General features: G+C 51.0%; 1 protein-coding gene across 3 annotated transcripts in view; it reads right to left on the bottom strand.

Annotated features, from left to right (window-relative positions):
* Positions 1-10,594: 10,594 nt before the first annotated feature.
* Positions 10,595-16,442, bottom strand: part of GPR107 (G protein-coupled receptor 107) — a 75,547-nt gene continuing 69,699 nt past the window's right edge. For all 3 annotated transcript variants that reach the window (XM_012772233.3, XM_012772231.3, XM_012772232.3), the window contains one exon: positions 10,595-15,541. In XM_012772233.3, the coding sequence (XP_012627687.1) occupies positions 15,445-15,541 (97 nt within the window). In that variant the 3' untranslated portion in view covers positions 10,595-15,444. The remainder of the gene's footprint in view (positions 15,542-16,442) is intronic.

The following is a 16,442-nucleotide window of genomic DNA, read 5'->3' as shown; positions in this document are numbered from 1 at the left end:
TAGCTCACAGCAACCTCAAACTCCTGGGCTCAAGCAATCCTCCTGCCTCAGCCTCCCGAGTAGATGGGACTATAGGCATGCACCATCATGCCCAGCTAACATTTTTTTTCTATTTTTTTTTTAGTTGTTTTGGCTAATTTCTTTATACTTATAGTAGAGACGGGGTCTCACTCTTGCTCAGGCTGGTCTCAAACTCCTGACCTCAAGCAATCCTCCCGGCTCGGCCTCCCAGAGTACTAGGATTACAGGCGTGAGCCACCGCGCCTGGCCAGAGGCAGAATATTTTAAATTAGGATGTAGGAAAAGCTCCTCAGTTAGGTGGGAGGCACAGGGCTGAGAGTTCAGAGGCTGAGGTGGAGTCCTGGAACCTTCTCTTGGACTTGCAGCAGGGCAGGGGGCCTGGGACAGCCTCCCTGGGCTTCATTTGCAGAAGAATGGTATCTGCTCTCTGGGCTCTGAAATGCACCTGAGGCCTCTCCCTGCGCCCTCCAGGGGTTAAATATGGGGGTAGGGAAGTGAAGAAGCCACTCAGCCCCCACCCTTGTCCAGCAAGGCCAGCAATACCTGATTGTGGTTGGGGCAGGAAGGAGGAAGGGGCAGAAATGGGGGTGGGGTCCATCCGGGTTGGCCTCTCCCAGCCCTTGCCCCCACCCCCAGCCCCGTTCCACTCAAGGGAAATGTGCTGCAAAGGACTGAGCTTGTTGTCCGCACCCCTCCCCCCATTCATATGTTAAAATCCTAACTCACAAGAAGATGGTTTTAGGAGTGGGGCATTGGGGAAATGGTTAGGTCATGAGGGTGGGGCCCTGGCAAAGGGGATTAGAGTCCAGAGAGACCCTGCCACATGAGGTCGCAGGGGAAAGATGGCTGTGAGGAACGGGCCCTCACCAGACAGGGCCTGGTGCCGTGATGTTGGACTTCCAGCCTCCAGAACTGTGAGCAGCGATACATTTCTGTTGTTTGTTAACCCCCCAGCTTGTGGTACCGTGTTTCCCCGAAAATAAGACCTACCCATAAAATGAGACCTAGCAGGATTTCTAAGCGTTTTCGCAATATAAACCCTTCCCGGGAAAATAAGAGCTAGTGACGGGCGTGGCTGCGCAGCGCATCTGCACAGCCCATGCGTTTCGTGGTGGAGCGGGAAAGAAGACAGCAGCCCTTCTCATCTGCCCCATCGTGACAGCTACAAGCCCAGAGGTGACGGGAAAGGTGGGGCAGCCCCACCTACAAGGTCGGCTCCCCCTGTCAGGTCCCTGCCATCCCGTGCGTGCTGCAAGCTGAGGCTTTGAGGGGAAAATAACACAGCCCCTGAAAATAAGCCCTAGGGTGTCTTCTGGAGGAAAAATACATATAAGACCCTGGCTTATTTTGGGGGAAACACGGTATTTTGTTATTGCAGCAAACAGACTAAGACACCTGTCAACACCAAGCTGACTCAGGGCCACTGGGTGCCCTTCAGGGGGCCTGGGGACAGAAGGAAAACAGACTAGAGAGAATGGAATGTGTAGGTTTGGGCCCCTTTATTTAGAGGAGCTGGCTGGTGGCTTGGGGGTGACTGGGGGCCAGTCGCGTCCACCTTGTCTCGTCAGTCTGCAGGCTGGAGGGCGAGACGTGGCCTTTAGTCTAAAGGCTGCGGGTGGGGAGCGCCCTGCACTCAGGCCCTTGGTCGCCTGAGCAGCCCTGGACCCCCCTGCCTCCCAACAGGCCCCTCGGGAGGGGTAAACACAGCCGTGTTAAGAACCGCTGGAGCCCCCATGCAGGGGCTCCCACGCTGGGTGATAACAGTGGTTGGTTCCAAAGGGCCCCGAGAGAGACTCATCGCACAGAGGTAAACGTGATTGGAAAGCAGCTGGCCGCCCGCTGATAGACTTTATGAGGCCTGGACAGCACGAAGGCAGGGCACAGAGTCGAACTCACGGAAAAGCAGGGCGGGCAGAGGAGCCCAGGTGGGAACTCTGGATGGGACAGAGGAGATTTTCCTCAAAATCGACTTTATTCCAGGCTCAGTCCTGGGACGTTTGTTGCTTCAAAGCTCAGAGCGGTGGGCGGAGAGGCCTCGGCCAGGAGACAGCACCCCTGGGCTCAGGAGCCAGGGGTGCTGCCAGGGTGGGGCTGGGGGCAAGGCCCTCCGTGACAGGCTGCGGAAGTCCCCCCACCCCGCCGTGAAAGAGCGTTATCCCCAGACTCTCAGGAAGGACACTGGTGCCGGTCCTAGAAGGCCCCTGCCCCCTTCAGAAGGCTGCCCGACACGTTTTCTGGGGAGCTTCCAGGGTGCTCCAGGGACTGTGAAGTCGCCCCAGGCGCCCAATGCCTCCTGCGTCCTTCAGCCGGAGCAGGTATCTGCAAAGCGCTTCACAGCGACAGAAAACCTGGCCTGCGCTGGCTAAGGTATTAATAAAAAGGGAACATTTGGAACTGAGAGTCCGGCAGCATCTGCCTTTAGGCGAGGCTCGACCCAGGGCTCACAGCTACGAGAACCTGCTTTTCCTCCCTCCGCTCTGGCTCTGCGTCCTCAGGGCCAGGGCCGCTCTCCCCCGTGGCTTCGGGCTTCCCGCTGGGGGCTCACACCTGGCGGACAGTGACCCACTTCTCCCCTCCCCCCACCCTGCTCCAGAACTGGGTCTCATTGGCCCAGATTGTCCCGAATGGGGTCATTTGTCTATTCTTGGACCAATCAGTGCAGGGCGTGGGGAGACGAGGGGTATGTGGATCACCTTGGACCAATCGACGCCCACGCCTAGCGCTAGGAGGGGGCCGGTCCCATCTAAGCCACAAGCCTGAGGACTCTGAGGTTCGGTCGGGAGTAGGGAAGAGGGGATGAAGGCCAGAGAGGCAGCTGAGAGCTGTCTTCCGTAGATCAATTTATATTGCCCGTGACACTCTCTCACCACTAGCCTTAGCACCTGCTGTTCCTCCTGCCTGAACGCCATGCATGTCGTCAAGCCCATTCGTCCTGCGCAGGAGGGATGGACGGCACTTCCTCCATGAAGTCCTCCTTGACCACACCCAGCCAGGGCACCTCTCAGCTCGGATCACTGTACGTCACTTCTCTATTTTTTTTAAAACAGATTCAGAGAGAGATAATTCACATACCATACAATTCACCCATTTCAAAGCATACATTTCAACGGTTCTTAGTATATTCACAGGGTTGTGCAACCATCAGCACAATGTTAGAACATTTTCATCACTCTCCAAATGAAACCTCGTACCCCTTAGCAGTCACCCCTCGCAACCCCAGTCTCCCAGCTCTAAGCAACTGCTAGTCTGCTCTCTGTCTCTGTAACTTGCCTACTCTGGACACATGTAAACTTAGATTATTTTTTTATGGACAGGTGGAAGCTGGACATTGTATGGAAGCAGAATCAGACAGTATGTGGCCTCTTGTGTCTGGCTTCTTTCATGTAGCATCATGTTTTCTAGTTTCATCCATGCTGTGGTGTGTAAAGTACCTCATTCCTTTTTACCGTGGAGTAATATTCCGTGGTATGGCTATGCCACGTTTTACTGAACCGCTTATTAGCCGATGGACAATTGGGTTGTTTCCACTTTTTGACTGTTATGAATAACGCTGCCACATACATTTTATACAAGCTTTTGCGCGGACCTATGCTTTTATTTCTCCTGGCTGTATACCCACCAGTGGGATTGCTGGGGCGCGTGGTTACATTACACTTAATCTCTCGAGGAAACTGCCGAACTTTTCTGAAGCAGACGCCCCATTTTACATTCCCACCGGGGGTGTGTGAGGGTCCCAATGTCTCAACGTCCCCTCACCAACGCTTGCCGTTACCTGTCGCTCTGATTCCAGCCGTCCAGTGGGTGTAAAAGAGCATCTCACTGTGGTTTTGATTTATATTCCCCGGATGGCTAATGACACTGAGCCTCTCCTCACGCCTTTGCTGGCCGTCTGCATAACTTCTTTGCAGGAATGCCTACTCAGGGGCGGGCCAGTCAGTGGGGAAAGGACAGTTTTTGCAAACAAAGGTTGCTAGGAATACTGGATATCTACATGGGAAAGAATGAAGTTGGACCTCTGCCTTACAAGATGCAAAAATGCCTTGCAAATGCAAAAATAACTCAAAATGTATCAAGCCTCTAATATAAGAGCTAAAAATATAAAAATCTTAGAAGAAAACACAGAGGAAACGATTCTGGCAATGATTTCTTGGAAATAATGCCAAAAGCATAGATAGGCAACAAAAGAGAAAAACCAATAAATTGGACTTCATCAAAATGCAACACTCGGCTGGGCGTGGTGGCTCACACCTGTAATCCTAGCACTCTAGGAGGCGGGCGGATTGCTTGAGGTCAGGAGTTCAAAACCAGCCTGAGCAAGAGTGAGACCCCCGTCTCTACTATAAATAGAAAGAAATTAATTGGCCGACTAATATATATAGAAAAAATTAGCCGGGCATGGTGGCGCATGCCTGTAGTCCCAGCTACTCGGGAGGCTGAGGCAGCAGGGTTGCTTGAGCCCAGGAGTTTGAGGTTGCTGTGAGCTAGACTGACGCCACGGCACTCACTCTAGCCTGGGCAACAAAGTGAGACTGTCTCAAAAAAAAAAAAAAAAAAAAAAAAAAAGGCAACACTTGTGTGCATCAAGGGACACTATCAATGGTGTGAAAAGCAACCCACATAATGGGAGAAAATATTTCTTTTGTTGCTTGTGCTTTGGTTACACATCTAAGAAACCATTGCCTGATCCAAGGGCATTAAGATGTACCCCTATATTTCCTTCTAAAAGTTTGATAGTTTCAGCCCCTACATTTAGGTGGATGATGCATTCTGAGATCATTTTGAATACAGTGTGAGATAGGAGTACACATTTATTTTTCGTATGTGGATGTCCAGTTGTCCTAACACCATTGGTTGAAAAGATTGTTCTTTCCCCATTGAATTGTTTTGGCACCTTAGTTGAAACCAATTGACCATAAATGTATAGCTTCATTTTCAGACTCTCAATTCTATTTTATTGATTTGTATGTCTAAGCGTCTGCCAGTGCCACACTCTCTTGATTACTGTAGCTTTGGAGTAAGTTTTAAAATTGAAAAGTGAGTTCATCAACTTGGTTCTTTTGCAACATTGTTTTTGATCCATTGTTTTCTGGATCCATCCATTTCCCACAGGAATGTTAGGATCTGCTTGCAAATTTATGCAAAGAAGCCAGGTGGGATTTTGATAGGAATTGCATTGAATTTGTAGATCAATTTATATTGACCTCTTAACAATATTGTCTTCTGATCCATGAATAGGGATCTTTTCATTTATTTAGGAGATCTTTAATTTCTTTCTATATTTTATAGTTTTCAGAGTATAAGCTTTGCACTTGTTATATTTATTCTTAAGTATTTTTTATGCTATTGTAAATGCAGTTGTTTTCTTAATTTTATTTTTGGATTGTTTATAACACGTGTATAGAGAAACAATTGATTTTGTATATTGACCTTGCATCTTTGCTCTGAGTCTGTGCTTTACACAGGGGCGGGAACTTTTGAATATGCTGGAAGCAGGGCAAGGCTGAGGGCCAGGCCACCTGCTGGCAGGTGGCTGACACTGACATCCAGACAAGGGGTGGGGTGGCCAGCCTGGGTGGTAGCAGTGGGAGAGAGAAGTGGGTGGACTCGAACCACTGGCCTGGGCTGGGGTTGGGGAAAGGGAAACAGCCGGGACAAGGGCTGGGGTTTTTTCACCAAGGTTGGGGAGGAGTGCGTGGTCATTCCATTTGGAAACTGTGGCTTTGATGTGCCTTTAACACAGCCCAGGAGGCAGCTGAAAGAGCTATCAGGAGCTCAGAGCAGCTGTCGGCTGAAATAAAATCCTGGATGTCAGGCCGGGCGTGGTGGCTCACGCCTGTAATCCTAGCTCTCTGGGAGGCCGAGGCGGGCGGATTGCTCGAGGTCAGGAGTTCAAAACCAGCCTGAGCAAGAGTGAGACCCCGTCTCTACTATAAATACAAAGAAATTAATTGGCCAACTGATATATATACAAAAAATTAGCCGGGCATCGTGGCACATGCCTGTAGTCCCAGCTACTCGGGAGGCTGAGGCAGTAGGATTGCTTGAGCCCAGGAGATTGAGGTTGCTGTGAGCTAGGCTGACGCCACGGCACTCACTCTAGCCTGGACAACAAAGCGAGACTCTGTCTCAAAAAAAAAAATCCTGGATGTCAGAGAGACAGAGAATGCCCGAGACCGCCCAGCGCCCAGGAGCGCAGCACTGAAGGGATGGACACAGGAAGCTGACAGTGGCCGAGCCGCTGGAGAGCCAGGAAAACCACAGGAAGTCGGACTGGGCTGGTGCAGAGCGTGAGGAGGGGGTGGAGAGCCTCTAGAGAGGGAAAGGATGTCCCGCTGTGTCACAAGCTGTTAAAGTCAAGGAAACCAGCAGAGGTTGTAGGTAACTTTAGCCAGACTGTGGCAGGGCAGAAACCAGACCGCAGTGCATTAGGGCTAGCTGGGAGGTACAGAGGCAGACTGGGAAGGGTTTGGCCTAGAAGGGGGGGGGGGAGTGGAGAGGGTGAAGACACAGAGTGGGGGCTGGAAAGGTGGGGGCAGGCCCTGGTGCGGTGGCTCTTGCCTGTAGTCCCAACACCTCAGGAGCCCTAGGTGGGAGGATCAACTCCCTTGAGGCTGGGAGTTCAAGGTTGCAGTGAGCAATGATCGCGTCACTGCACTCCAACCTGGGTGACAGAGCAAGACCCTGTCTCAAAAGACAAAATAAAACAAAACCAGAAAGGTGGGAGTGCAGGAGGGAGTGTTACCGGCACGTGATCTCCCTCAGTCCTTGTGTCCAGGAACAAAGAACTGAAACCAAATGCCAAAGTGGGGAAGCATGAGCAGAAAGTTTTATTTAGCAAACACACTCCCAAATAGACATGCAAGTGGGCTGTTAAAAGTGACTGATGATCAGCAAAGTTATTTAAGCAAACAGACGACAGTATACTCAGAAGGGGTCTGAGCGGGCGCACGTCCAATCGGACAGTGGCCCTGGGGTCTCTTTGGGCTCCCCATTTCTTTCCTCCTTCCTGCACTGCTGTCTCCCTGCCCACGAGGATGCTGCCTCCTCCCCTCCAGCAGGCAGGGAGCTTTTTACTTTATTAGTTCAGGCCTGGATGTGTTACGGCTTCCAAAGCCTAATCGAGGGGTGATAATTCATGGTAGTGATGGTACAATGAAGCCGGAGTTACCTGAGGACACTTCTGCCCTCCATCTGCACGGGCGCCCCCAAGGGGCCTCCCCAAACTAGAGTAAACAGGTGTTTTGCAATGTTACCATCAGCTGACCACAGCTTTTGTTTTCATCACTCTGTAGTCCAACTTTTGTTCCTGTCATTCCGCCCACCTGTGGTCCGTATTCTGGACTCCTGGCTCAGGTGGGAGGGGAGCGGAGGTAAAGCCCCCACCCCCATGCTGCCTCTCCGCCCCACTCTGCACCCCGATACTGTCCTCCCATCTCCTCACCGCATCTGTGCCCCCCCCAATACTAGGCGTGTTGAGAAAAATGTTCAACCCTTGGTGGCGGGGCCTATTGGAACCACTGCCCTGATGACAGTTACGTCTACCGGGACCCGCTAGAACGGCTGATGAGGGGCCACAAGCTCAGTTCCTAAGGACGTGTTTTAATGAGAAGGTTCCTCCTTTTCACAGAGATCAGCATTTCCTTGCAAACTGGGGAGGAGCAGCTGAAGGCACAGCTCCCGGTGAGCCGCACCGGCCTAACAGCCAGCGCCCAGAGTGCTGAGCAAGCTTTGCTTCCTGGGCGGGCGCAGGGCAGTGCTGAGGGGCTCAGGCCCAACTCCCAGAATCGCCGGCCCTCCAAGAGATCTCGGCCAGCGCAGGCCCGGGGGGAGGCGGTCAGCACTTTTTCTCCGTACGCTAACCACTTCCCAGCCTCCTCGTTATTCTTAGCCTGAGGGAGTGTGCAGCTGTCTGTCTGCATCTGACAGATTCCTGGTGATGGGAAGGCCACCCCAAGGCAGGTGTGACAATTAAGGGGCCTGAGGAGGGGTTGGGAGGACTTACCCAGAGTCCTGGCGCCCAGGAGGCGGACATCTGCTCGGAGTTAGGCTCACTGCCTGTTCGATCAGAAGCACCCAGAGCCCCCAGCCTCTTGGTACTCGGGACCCTGTTAGTTATTTCTCTGACTTCAAGGATTTTGCTGACCAGACTGTATTTGTTGACAAGGATGCTTCTCTATCAACAACAGCTGCTGATAGAATGGCCCGGCCCGAGGTGACCCCCGCTGCGACAGGACTCCTGTACCACGGAAGAAGTGTCCACCCTCGGAATGGCGTCCGCAGTGGGGCTGGCTTCCAGACCTCCTGTTAAAGAGCTGCTCTTCCGGGGCTTCGGTGGCGATTCGAGTGCCCCGTCAGTATTTCCGGGCAGTGACTCTGCCCTGGCCTGGTACCTGTGAATATTACTCAGAGTAAGTGACTCAGTAAACTAGGTTGACGTCACCCCATCTTTGGGAGAGGCAGGTCAGGTTGGTCTCCCCGGCCTCTCGCTGGAGTTTGGGGCTGTTGGTGACTTTGCAGTCAAGGCCCCAGTGACGGAAACCTCACCAAACCCCTGCCTAGAAGGACCACTCTGAAACTACCTATCGCCCTCAGAAGTGGTCTTGCTGCATGAAGTCCAGCCCAAGGGACAGGCACGTGCACTGAAGGGCTCTCATTTGCTGAGCACTCACTTCGTGCCAGGTGGTTCTTCATGACACCGAGCAAATGACGTGAGGCTCAGCGGGTGAAGCTGTGGCCAGACTCACGGACACAGGTTTTTCTGACGCCAAGCACGGGGGGTTCTGAGGCTTCTGAAGCTCATCTTTCGTCAGCCCCGACAGCTTCGGTTCTCGCTGGGAAAGTTCTGGCTGACGGGGAGGAAGGCATCCATGAGACCTGGAACACCAAGGGGTCCCCCATAAAATGGTCCAGGAGAGCAGGCCCTCCCAGCACATTGCTGCTATCTCCCACCTGGTTCCCGGCAACTGTGGCCGGCAGGCCCAGGGCTGCTGACTTCAGGTCCAGCAGGGGCCCTGTGCAAGGTGAGCCCTGTGCAAGGTGAGCTCGTTCAGGTGTCAGCAGGAAGACTGGCCGGAGACTCAACGGAGCTGGTTTGGGCCTGTTTTCTATGTGGTCCAGGACAGCATCACCTGGGAGCTTGTAAGCAATTCAAATTCTCAGGCCCCACAGGCGATTTGGATGCTGGCTACAGTCAGGGAACCACAGGGTTAAATGATCCCAAGGGTTTTTCCAAGTCCTTTTTGGGCGACATATGGTCCCACTGTGTCACCGAGGCTGGAGAGCAGTGGTGTGATCATAGCTCATTGCAGCCTCCAACTCCTGGGCTCAAGCCATCCTCCTGCCACAGCCTCCTGAATAGCACGTGCCATGACGCCCAGCTAACTTTTGTCTCCCAAGCTGTCCCCTTGCTAAGCTGCCTCAGCATCTCTCATCCTGGGCTCCCCACTCCTCACGGCTTGTACCATGGGTGCCCTTGGAAATCCAGGCCTGCGGAGAGCCAGGGGCAAGAGCTGTGGGTGGACCACAGAAAACCACAGCATGGATGTGGATTCTAAGGCTCCTTTTCATTCTGAGGTTCTGTGATACGGTGACCTGAGGATCATCCTAACACTATTATAAACACAAGAGCAGCGATAGGGCTGTTTTCTGAGCCCTTACTGTGCCAGGCACCGGGCCAAGCCCTTGACTTAATCATCATCCAGCAAGGCCGGAGCCGGGAGCCCTGGGTTCTCATCTCAGCTCTGACACTTACTAGCTGGGAGGCAGTGGTACAACCTTCTTTAGGTCCCAATTTGTGTAGTTTTAAAGGCAGGGCTTTGGGTGGGTGAATCACAAAACTAGTAAGCTGCAAGAAAGAAGCCAGACGCAAAAGAGGACGTGCTGTACAATTCCACACAGGAAATTCTAGAACAGCAAACTAAACAATGGTGTAGTCAGAGAAGCGATTGTAGTAGTTTTGGAAAAGGGGCAAAAGAGAACGTTATGGGATGATGGAAATGTTCTATCTTGACTGTGGTAGAGGCAATAGAACTGTATATACATTTGTCAAAACTCACAGAACTACATTTAAAAAAGATGAATCTTATATGTAAAAATATGCCTCCATTTAAACATTTCTAGTAAAATAAGGGGTTGTGACTGAATGAATTCTATTCTAAAAATGTTTTGAGTCTAGAATCCTGGATTTCTCTGCTTCCGATGTGGGATAACCCAGAGCTATTGATAACTGATGTCAGCAGGAGGGGCACTAAACCCTGTCACAGTGTGCGCTTTGCCATATCTCCCCAAGTGGCAGCAGTGCCCAGGGCCTGATTCGCAAGGCACCTGCCTGCCCCCAGGTAGGCAGGACATCAGTAACCTACATTTGGTTTTCCGTCATTTGCGTTTGAATAGTGGCTGCCATGGATCTGCTGAAATGCCTGGGACTTCTCTGGTAGGTGTCACTGTTGTCAGTGGGAGCAGGTGGGAGGCAGTTAACTAATTTAATGAACAAAAATCACAAGAAAAAAAGCACGAGAAGGAGGTGGAGGAGAGAAAGCACCAGGAGTCGCTGACTCTCAGATTACAAACATCATTTCCGTCATAGAATCTTTATTTTACAGGTTTCATCACAGCAAGAGAATTTGTCCCATACAATACCTTGACCTGATCTGCACCCGTTATGTGTGTACATAAACGCTCTTCAATGATCATTAGTGTTAAAAAAAACAATACTGAAAACCTTCTGCATCCCAATCTAGCCAGGAAAGCAAATGATATTTACAGACTTGCAAGCCTCCCTTAAATGAAACTTATTTCTGGATTAAGTATGTCCGACTTCTTCTGAGGCCACATGACTAGGCAAATGCAATTTGCAACCTGTCAAAGCTGCTTAAAGAGTCAAGAACCACCCACCTGTGTGGACAGGATTTCTGGGTCCCGTAATAGGATCTCAAATGCTAAGGAGGCTGGCCCTGTGGCTCTGATTTGCCTGCCCACAAGCATACATTTCTGCCACAGAATCTTTATTTTGCATATTTGCATCAGCACAAAATAAGCCGTCTTGGTGTGAGCTGGCTTTTCGGTTTCACACTGATCCTCACCGACTTTACCCAGAACCCCCGCCCAGGCCCCACCAGCACCCGGCCCTCGCTCCCCACGCCCGCCCCCTCAGGAGCGTGTCACAGGCCCTGGCAGTGAGCCATCTAAAAGCATTATCTGTTTTTAAGCATAAACCACACAGAGAGGGCACAAGGGCATCACCAGGCTACAAAAGTGGCCCCTGGGGAATTTGGAGAATGTTCATCTTGCTGACCAATAACTGCATTCCAGGCGGTGACAAGTTTTAGCATCAACTCAGGTGGATGTCTTTTAAAGACTCCCTGCCAGAAACACCCTAGGGAAAAACTGGAGCGAAGAGCAGATCTAGAACGTTTGATATGTTCCAGATGAATACCTTTTGATACACCGAAGAGGTATTGAGTCAAAGTCTAATTTCATGGGGAATTCTAAGTTAGTGGGAAGCCACTAACTTACTGAATCCCAAAGGGAAAGTAAAGCAGTGGGCCGCAGGCACCCTGGACTGGGCACGGTGTGCACCTGGGTCCAAGAAGAGCATGGGGGCGAGGTGTGGAGTGTGGGAACAGGGGTGGAGGAGCGGGCTGGGGGCTGCTTCCTTTGAAATTCAGCACTTGGCAGTGTGAGGCATAAACCGCTCGGCTGCTTTACTGGGTGTATGGAGCTGGGCCAACCACCTCGTATTGTCTCACGTTCTGAGAGCCTTCCTCGAAGGAAATGCTTCAGGACGGGGAGAGGGCAAGGGTACCACTGGCAACTACGACAGCATCTTTCACACTGGTCCTCGGCATGTAAGGTTGCTGGTTCCTCATAGCGGACTCTTGCAAGTACTAAAATAAGACGTACACTGTAGTGTGAAGAAAGACCCTCACATACAGCCCAAAGCAATAATACACCACATTAGTATGCACTCTTAATAAAATCCTCCTTAGCGTAGAAAATGTATCCTGCAGACAGCTGCTGGGAGAAAACGCTGCAATGCACCAAAGCCTTTAGCCCGTATTCCGGGAGTGAGCCCATGAGGCCTGGGCAGAGAGGGGTGGAGGAGGGATGGTGGAGGAGGGCGAGGGAGGGCAGGGAGTGGGGGAGGAAGGTCGCAGGACAAAGGGGAGCAGAGGTCCTGATGAGATCGCAATGCGGGAGTGGAAATTTCACCACAGCAGTCACGTGAAGGGGACTTAGGAGGCTGTGTGCTGCCTCCGCGGGCTGGACATATCTAGGGGGGAAAAACTGAGTATTTTATTCAAAAGAGGTTTCTTGAGAGAAAACTGAACTGGCTGAGGCTCTGCTTGGAGCCTGTGTCTTTAACACTGGAGCAAGCGCCTCCTTACAAAACAGTGAGCCACCAAGCCACCAGAAACACATTCAACAGCACAAAATGCTTTGCTGCTTACATTTTAAAAGCACTAGGGGACCAAGAAACAGGCTGAGCAAGTCCTTGGCCACTGTTAAGAGCCAGGATTAAGAGATCAATGATTGTTCTCGTCCAAGAAATAATTTTCTAGCAAATACGCACCCTTTATTAAATTTCACAGCCAGCAGCACTTTCAGTCCACAACAGATTTCTCAAAGGAAACATGGATATTCTGTGCAGGCAGGAATAGGGAGTAGGAGTACAAAGTGAAGCTATAAATACCACCAATGGCTCTGTGATGTGCACCCGATATTTTCTGCCCAATCCCTGAAATACTGTGCGGGCTTAACCGCTCAAACACTGTGTTACAATGAGCCCGAGCGCCCTGCGGAAAGCTACAGGAAGGCAGCTCGTTAGCTGGTGAAACCACCTGGCTTTGGACCCCTGTAGGTCATCTTTACTGGAAGACAGCTGAATGCTGGTCATGGCTACTAAGTGATGGAGAAAGAAGACAAAATTTACAGAACAAGATGGAGAGCTTAAATAATTTTTTAAAAGCCTGGAACCACCACCTGTTTTCCTAATCCTGGGCTGGGGTTTTGATTTTTCTTACTATCAGCGTGACTTCAAACCTTTTACCAGTTGCTAGGACGTGGCCAGACGACCTGCTTGTTAGGCAGGGTGTGGCCTAGACTTGTAAAAGGCCACCTTGTCTGTGCACTGCTGCTCCAGAAGGCCCAGCACTGTAAAGCTGCAGCCACGTGGCCCTACCGAGGGTGAGCCCAGAGGCGTGCACGGGATCTGAAGGACACCCAGCACCCAGGCGCACGTGCTAGCAGGAACACGAAGGTTCCAGTCTTAGCCGCTGGGCCGGACAGCGCCTGTCCACACACATGCTCCCCCCTCCCTCCTCCACTCACTGGTTTCCTTGCTTCGAAATCCCAGCATGTGAACTGAGAACACCTCCATGGAGACCCTGTCTAGGAGGGAGGTTCCATCACACCTTTTATTCTTGCCAAGGAGTCTTTCGCCCAGTCAACAACATCTGCTTGAAAGAGAACAGCAGGCGTGTCCCTCTGAAGGAAGCAGCTGGTGGTCACAGCATGAGACGCACTCCTGCAGCAGTACTCCCGCGTGCGCGCCCAGGAAAACAAAGTATTAAAAATGTTCCCATCCTCCCTCCTTTATATATAGCTCCAAGTTAATTCTTTAAAAAAGAATTCCCTTAAGTGAATCCTTTGGACGTATTTACCCTTCTCCTGAAGATGGGAAGTCACACAAATACTTCCCTAAAATCTCTGCTGGGAGGCAAGCAGCTGGGGCCCAGGAAGAGGCCCACTGCGCCACGTGAGCCAGCAGGGGGCACTGGGCAGAGCGCGGAGCGCTGAGAAAAGTGCACAGGAAGAACACCTGCTTCCTCAAGGGTCATTCAGGCAGTGAAAATGGCAGGAGGAGGGAAAACAACTGTTTACTAAGTGAAGACTTTTTAGGTTCCCAAACTTGGGATAGCAAGTGTGAACCTGAATCCCGTGGTTTCTGATTTCTGGTTTCTCACCTTCTGGCCAGATGTGACGGGAGACGGTCACCCCCGAGGAGGTCCCTGTCTCCTGCAGGAGCAATCTCACCGACAAGTCCAGGCAGGGGTGGGCTCAAGCTTCCAGAAGCAGCCCATCCCAGCTGGCCCCCCAAGCCGTGTTCCTGACAAGGCCATGCCTGGGTCTTCTGGTAAGCCCGTGGTCACAACAGACCTTCGGAGCTTGTCCCATTGTTCAAGTGACCAATCTCTGAGTCATAACACTGCTCACTTCAAGCAACTGCTTGTGTTGATCCCCAAGTTCTGAAAGTTTGGAAGGGAACTTCACTGCGTTTCTGTGAAAGATTTCACTCTCCCAAAATCCCTGAGTGTAAACTGTTTAATCACACTCATTTGCTTCACATGCATACTCTTACGACATGGGGACCAAGTCTATTTAATTCCTGTACTCAGAAGTCCTACCTAACCTATAGGAACAGCTTTTTAATGAGGATGATTTGCTTGTACTTACGTGTTTGCTTAAACGCTGCCTTTCTGCCCCCAGCTGCCCTTAAGGAAAATTCCTTCTTCCTATTTTCCCCAAATTCTGATCACATAAAATAGACAGAAGCCACAAGAGAGGGAAATGAGAGATGGGGGAACTAGATGTTTAGGGAAATCCTACAGGCGAATGCTTTTTAAGCTTAAAAATAAATTTCTTTCCACCCACTAGGCAACACAGGCTACACTCAATCAAGAAAACCATTTTCCACCCCCTGGTCCCATTTCCCAGGACCCTGACCCTGACAGTGACATTGCAACCCTACAGCCTTTTTGGAAAGAAGACCACTGGGCCTCTAGAGCTATTGGATCCTGGTCACTTTCAAAATCTGGAATAAAGGTCTGGGGGAACATTCAGGGCCAGGAATGCTGGGGTAGGTGCCACAGACTACAATGGGTTAGGATTTTGCTTTCAAAAATAAACTAATTTCATTCATTTTTGTCCTCCCAAAGATGCAAGGACACTCTTGCTTTCCCTTCTGTGTAAGTCCTCAGCAGACACCTGCCCACGTCCCACAGCCGCACTCCCATCCCGTGACTGGCATCACTCACACCTCCCAGCCTCCCTCCCCGCCCACCAACCCTGCTATGCTGCCACGCGTGGGGCCACAAGTGCATACGCCTTAGAGCTCCCACCTGAAAGAAGAATTTAAATTGGAACAGATTCTTCCTGTTCTCTTCCTCCCCCCACGTCTATCCCTCCCCACCACTCCTTCCTGCAGGAGAAGTCTAGCTGCCCGTCACCGGCCACAGATGCAGCGTCCATAGGAGAGTACAAAGTTAGGTCTGTGTGGCACTTTGCTCCCAGCCACGTGCTCTGTGGTGTCACTGTCGGGAGATGCCAATAGTTCACTGTCAGGAACTGCTCTTGCTCACCAATAGGACTATTAATAAATTAAAAGTTTTCTTTGACGGTGCGCCATCCTCGAAGTCGGCCCCATCACACAGCGCCTTCCCAGTCACCCTGGGGCTCCACAGAGCCGTTGGTCACCTTCTTGACTTTCTTGATGTTCTCCATCACCCCTGACGTCGTCACTCTGAACAGGGAAGAAGAAGAAAACAATTAGGAAAATCTCACAGTCTTATAAAAAAGGTCACCTCCACACAGCACAGTGGTTAGGAGCAGTTACAGGTGCTGGCTCTAGAATCAGACGAACCTACGTTCGAATCCTGGCCTGCTCTTGCTAGGAGCTATATAACCTTAGCCAAGTCACTTGACCTCTCTATGCTTAAGTATAATAAATCTCACTTTCCAGAACTGTCATAAGGTAAAAATGAGATTCTCCAAAGTACCTAATCAATAAATACCAGCTGTCATTATTACGATCATCACTAATCTCTTTTTGTCATGACCTCCAGAATTTTTATGTTGCATACATACATGGTAGTTATGAGACTGATATCTGTACCATATTTAACAATCGCAAAAGAAAGCTAATTAGCTGTACAGACATTTATAATAACCAGCCACAATGGATCATTTCTGAGTCATGGGACAGAATTACAGGTTTAGAGGAATCTTCTGGGCCCAAAGATTCTTTTACCACTACAGAGAACTAACAGCTTTCGGCAAATCCGGGGCCTAGCCGTGCCATCAGCATGTGGCTGCTGCCTCCACTCTGAGCTCCCATTCTGTCTGCCAGTGCTTGGCGCTGAGGAGGTGCCATAGAGCCACTCGCTGAACACGATGTAAAGATGGAAGAACCCTGGTCTGACAAGGCGCAAGGAGCTACGTGAGGCAGCCATTTCCAGGGGACTGAATCCCATCTCTCAAGAGGATGCAATCTCCAAGAAGACAATCTCCTCCCTCATGAAAGGTGAGCTGGAAAGACACTAAGGTGCTCTGAATCTATGAAGGAGCCGGTAGCTCTGTAAGTAGCAGAAGAAACCAAGCGGACATACTGAGTGTCAAAAACCACTTGGCCCAGGCCTGGAAAC

Source organism: Microcebus murinus, chromosome 12 (genome assembly GCF_040939455.1).
Source record: "Microcebus murinus isolate Inina chromosome 12, M.murinus_Inina_mat1.0, whole genome shotgun sequence".
Taxonomy (NCBI): Eukaryota; Metazoa; Chordata; class Mammalia; order Primates; family Cheirogaleidae; genus Microcebus; species Microcebus murinus.
Note: the sequence above shows the minus strand (reverse complement) of the source record. Positions and strands in the feature narration are given on the sequence as shown.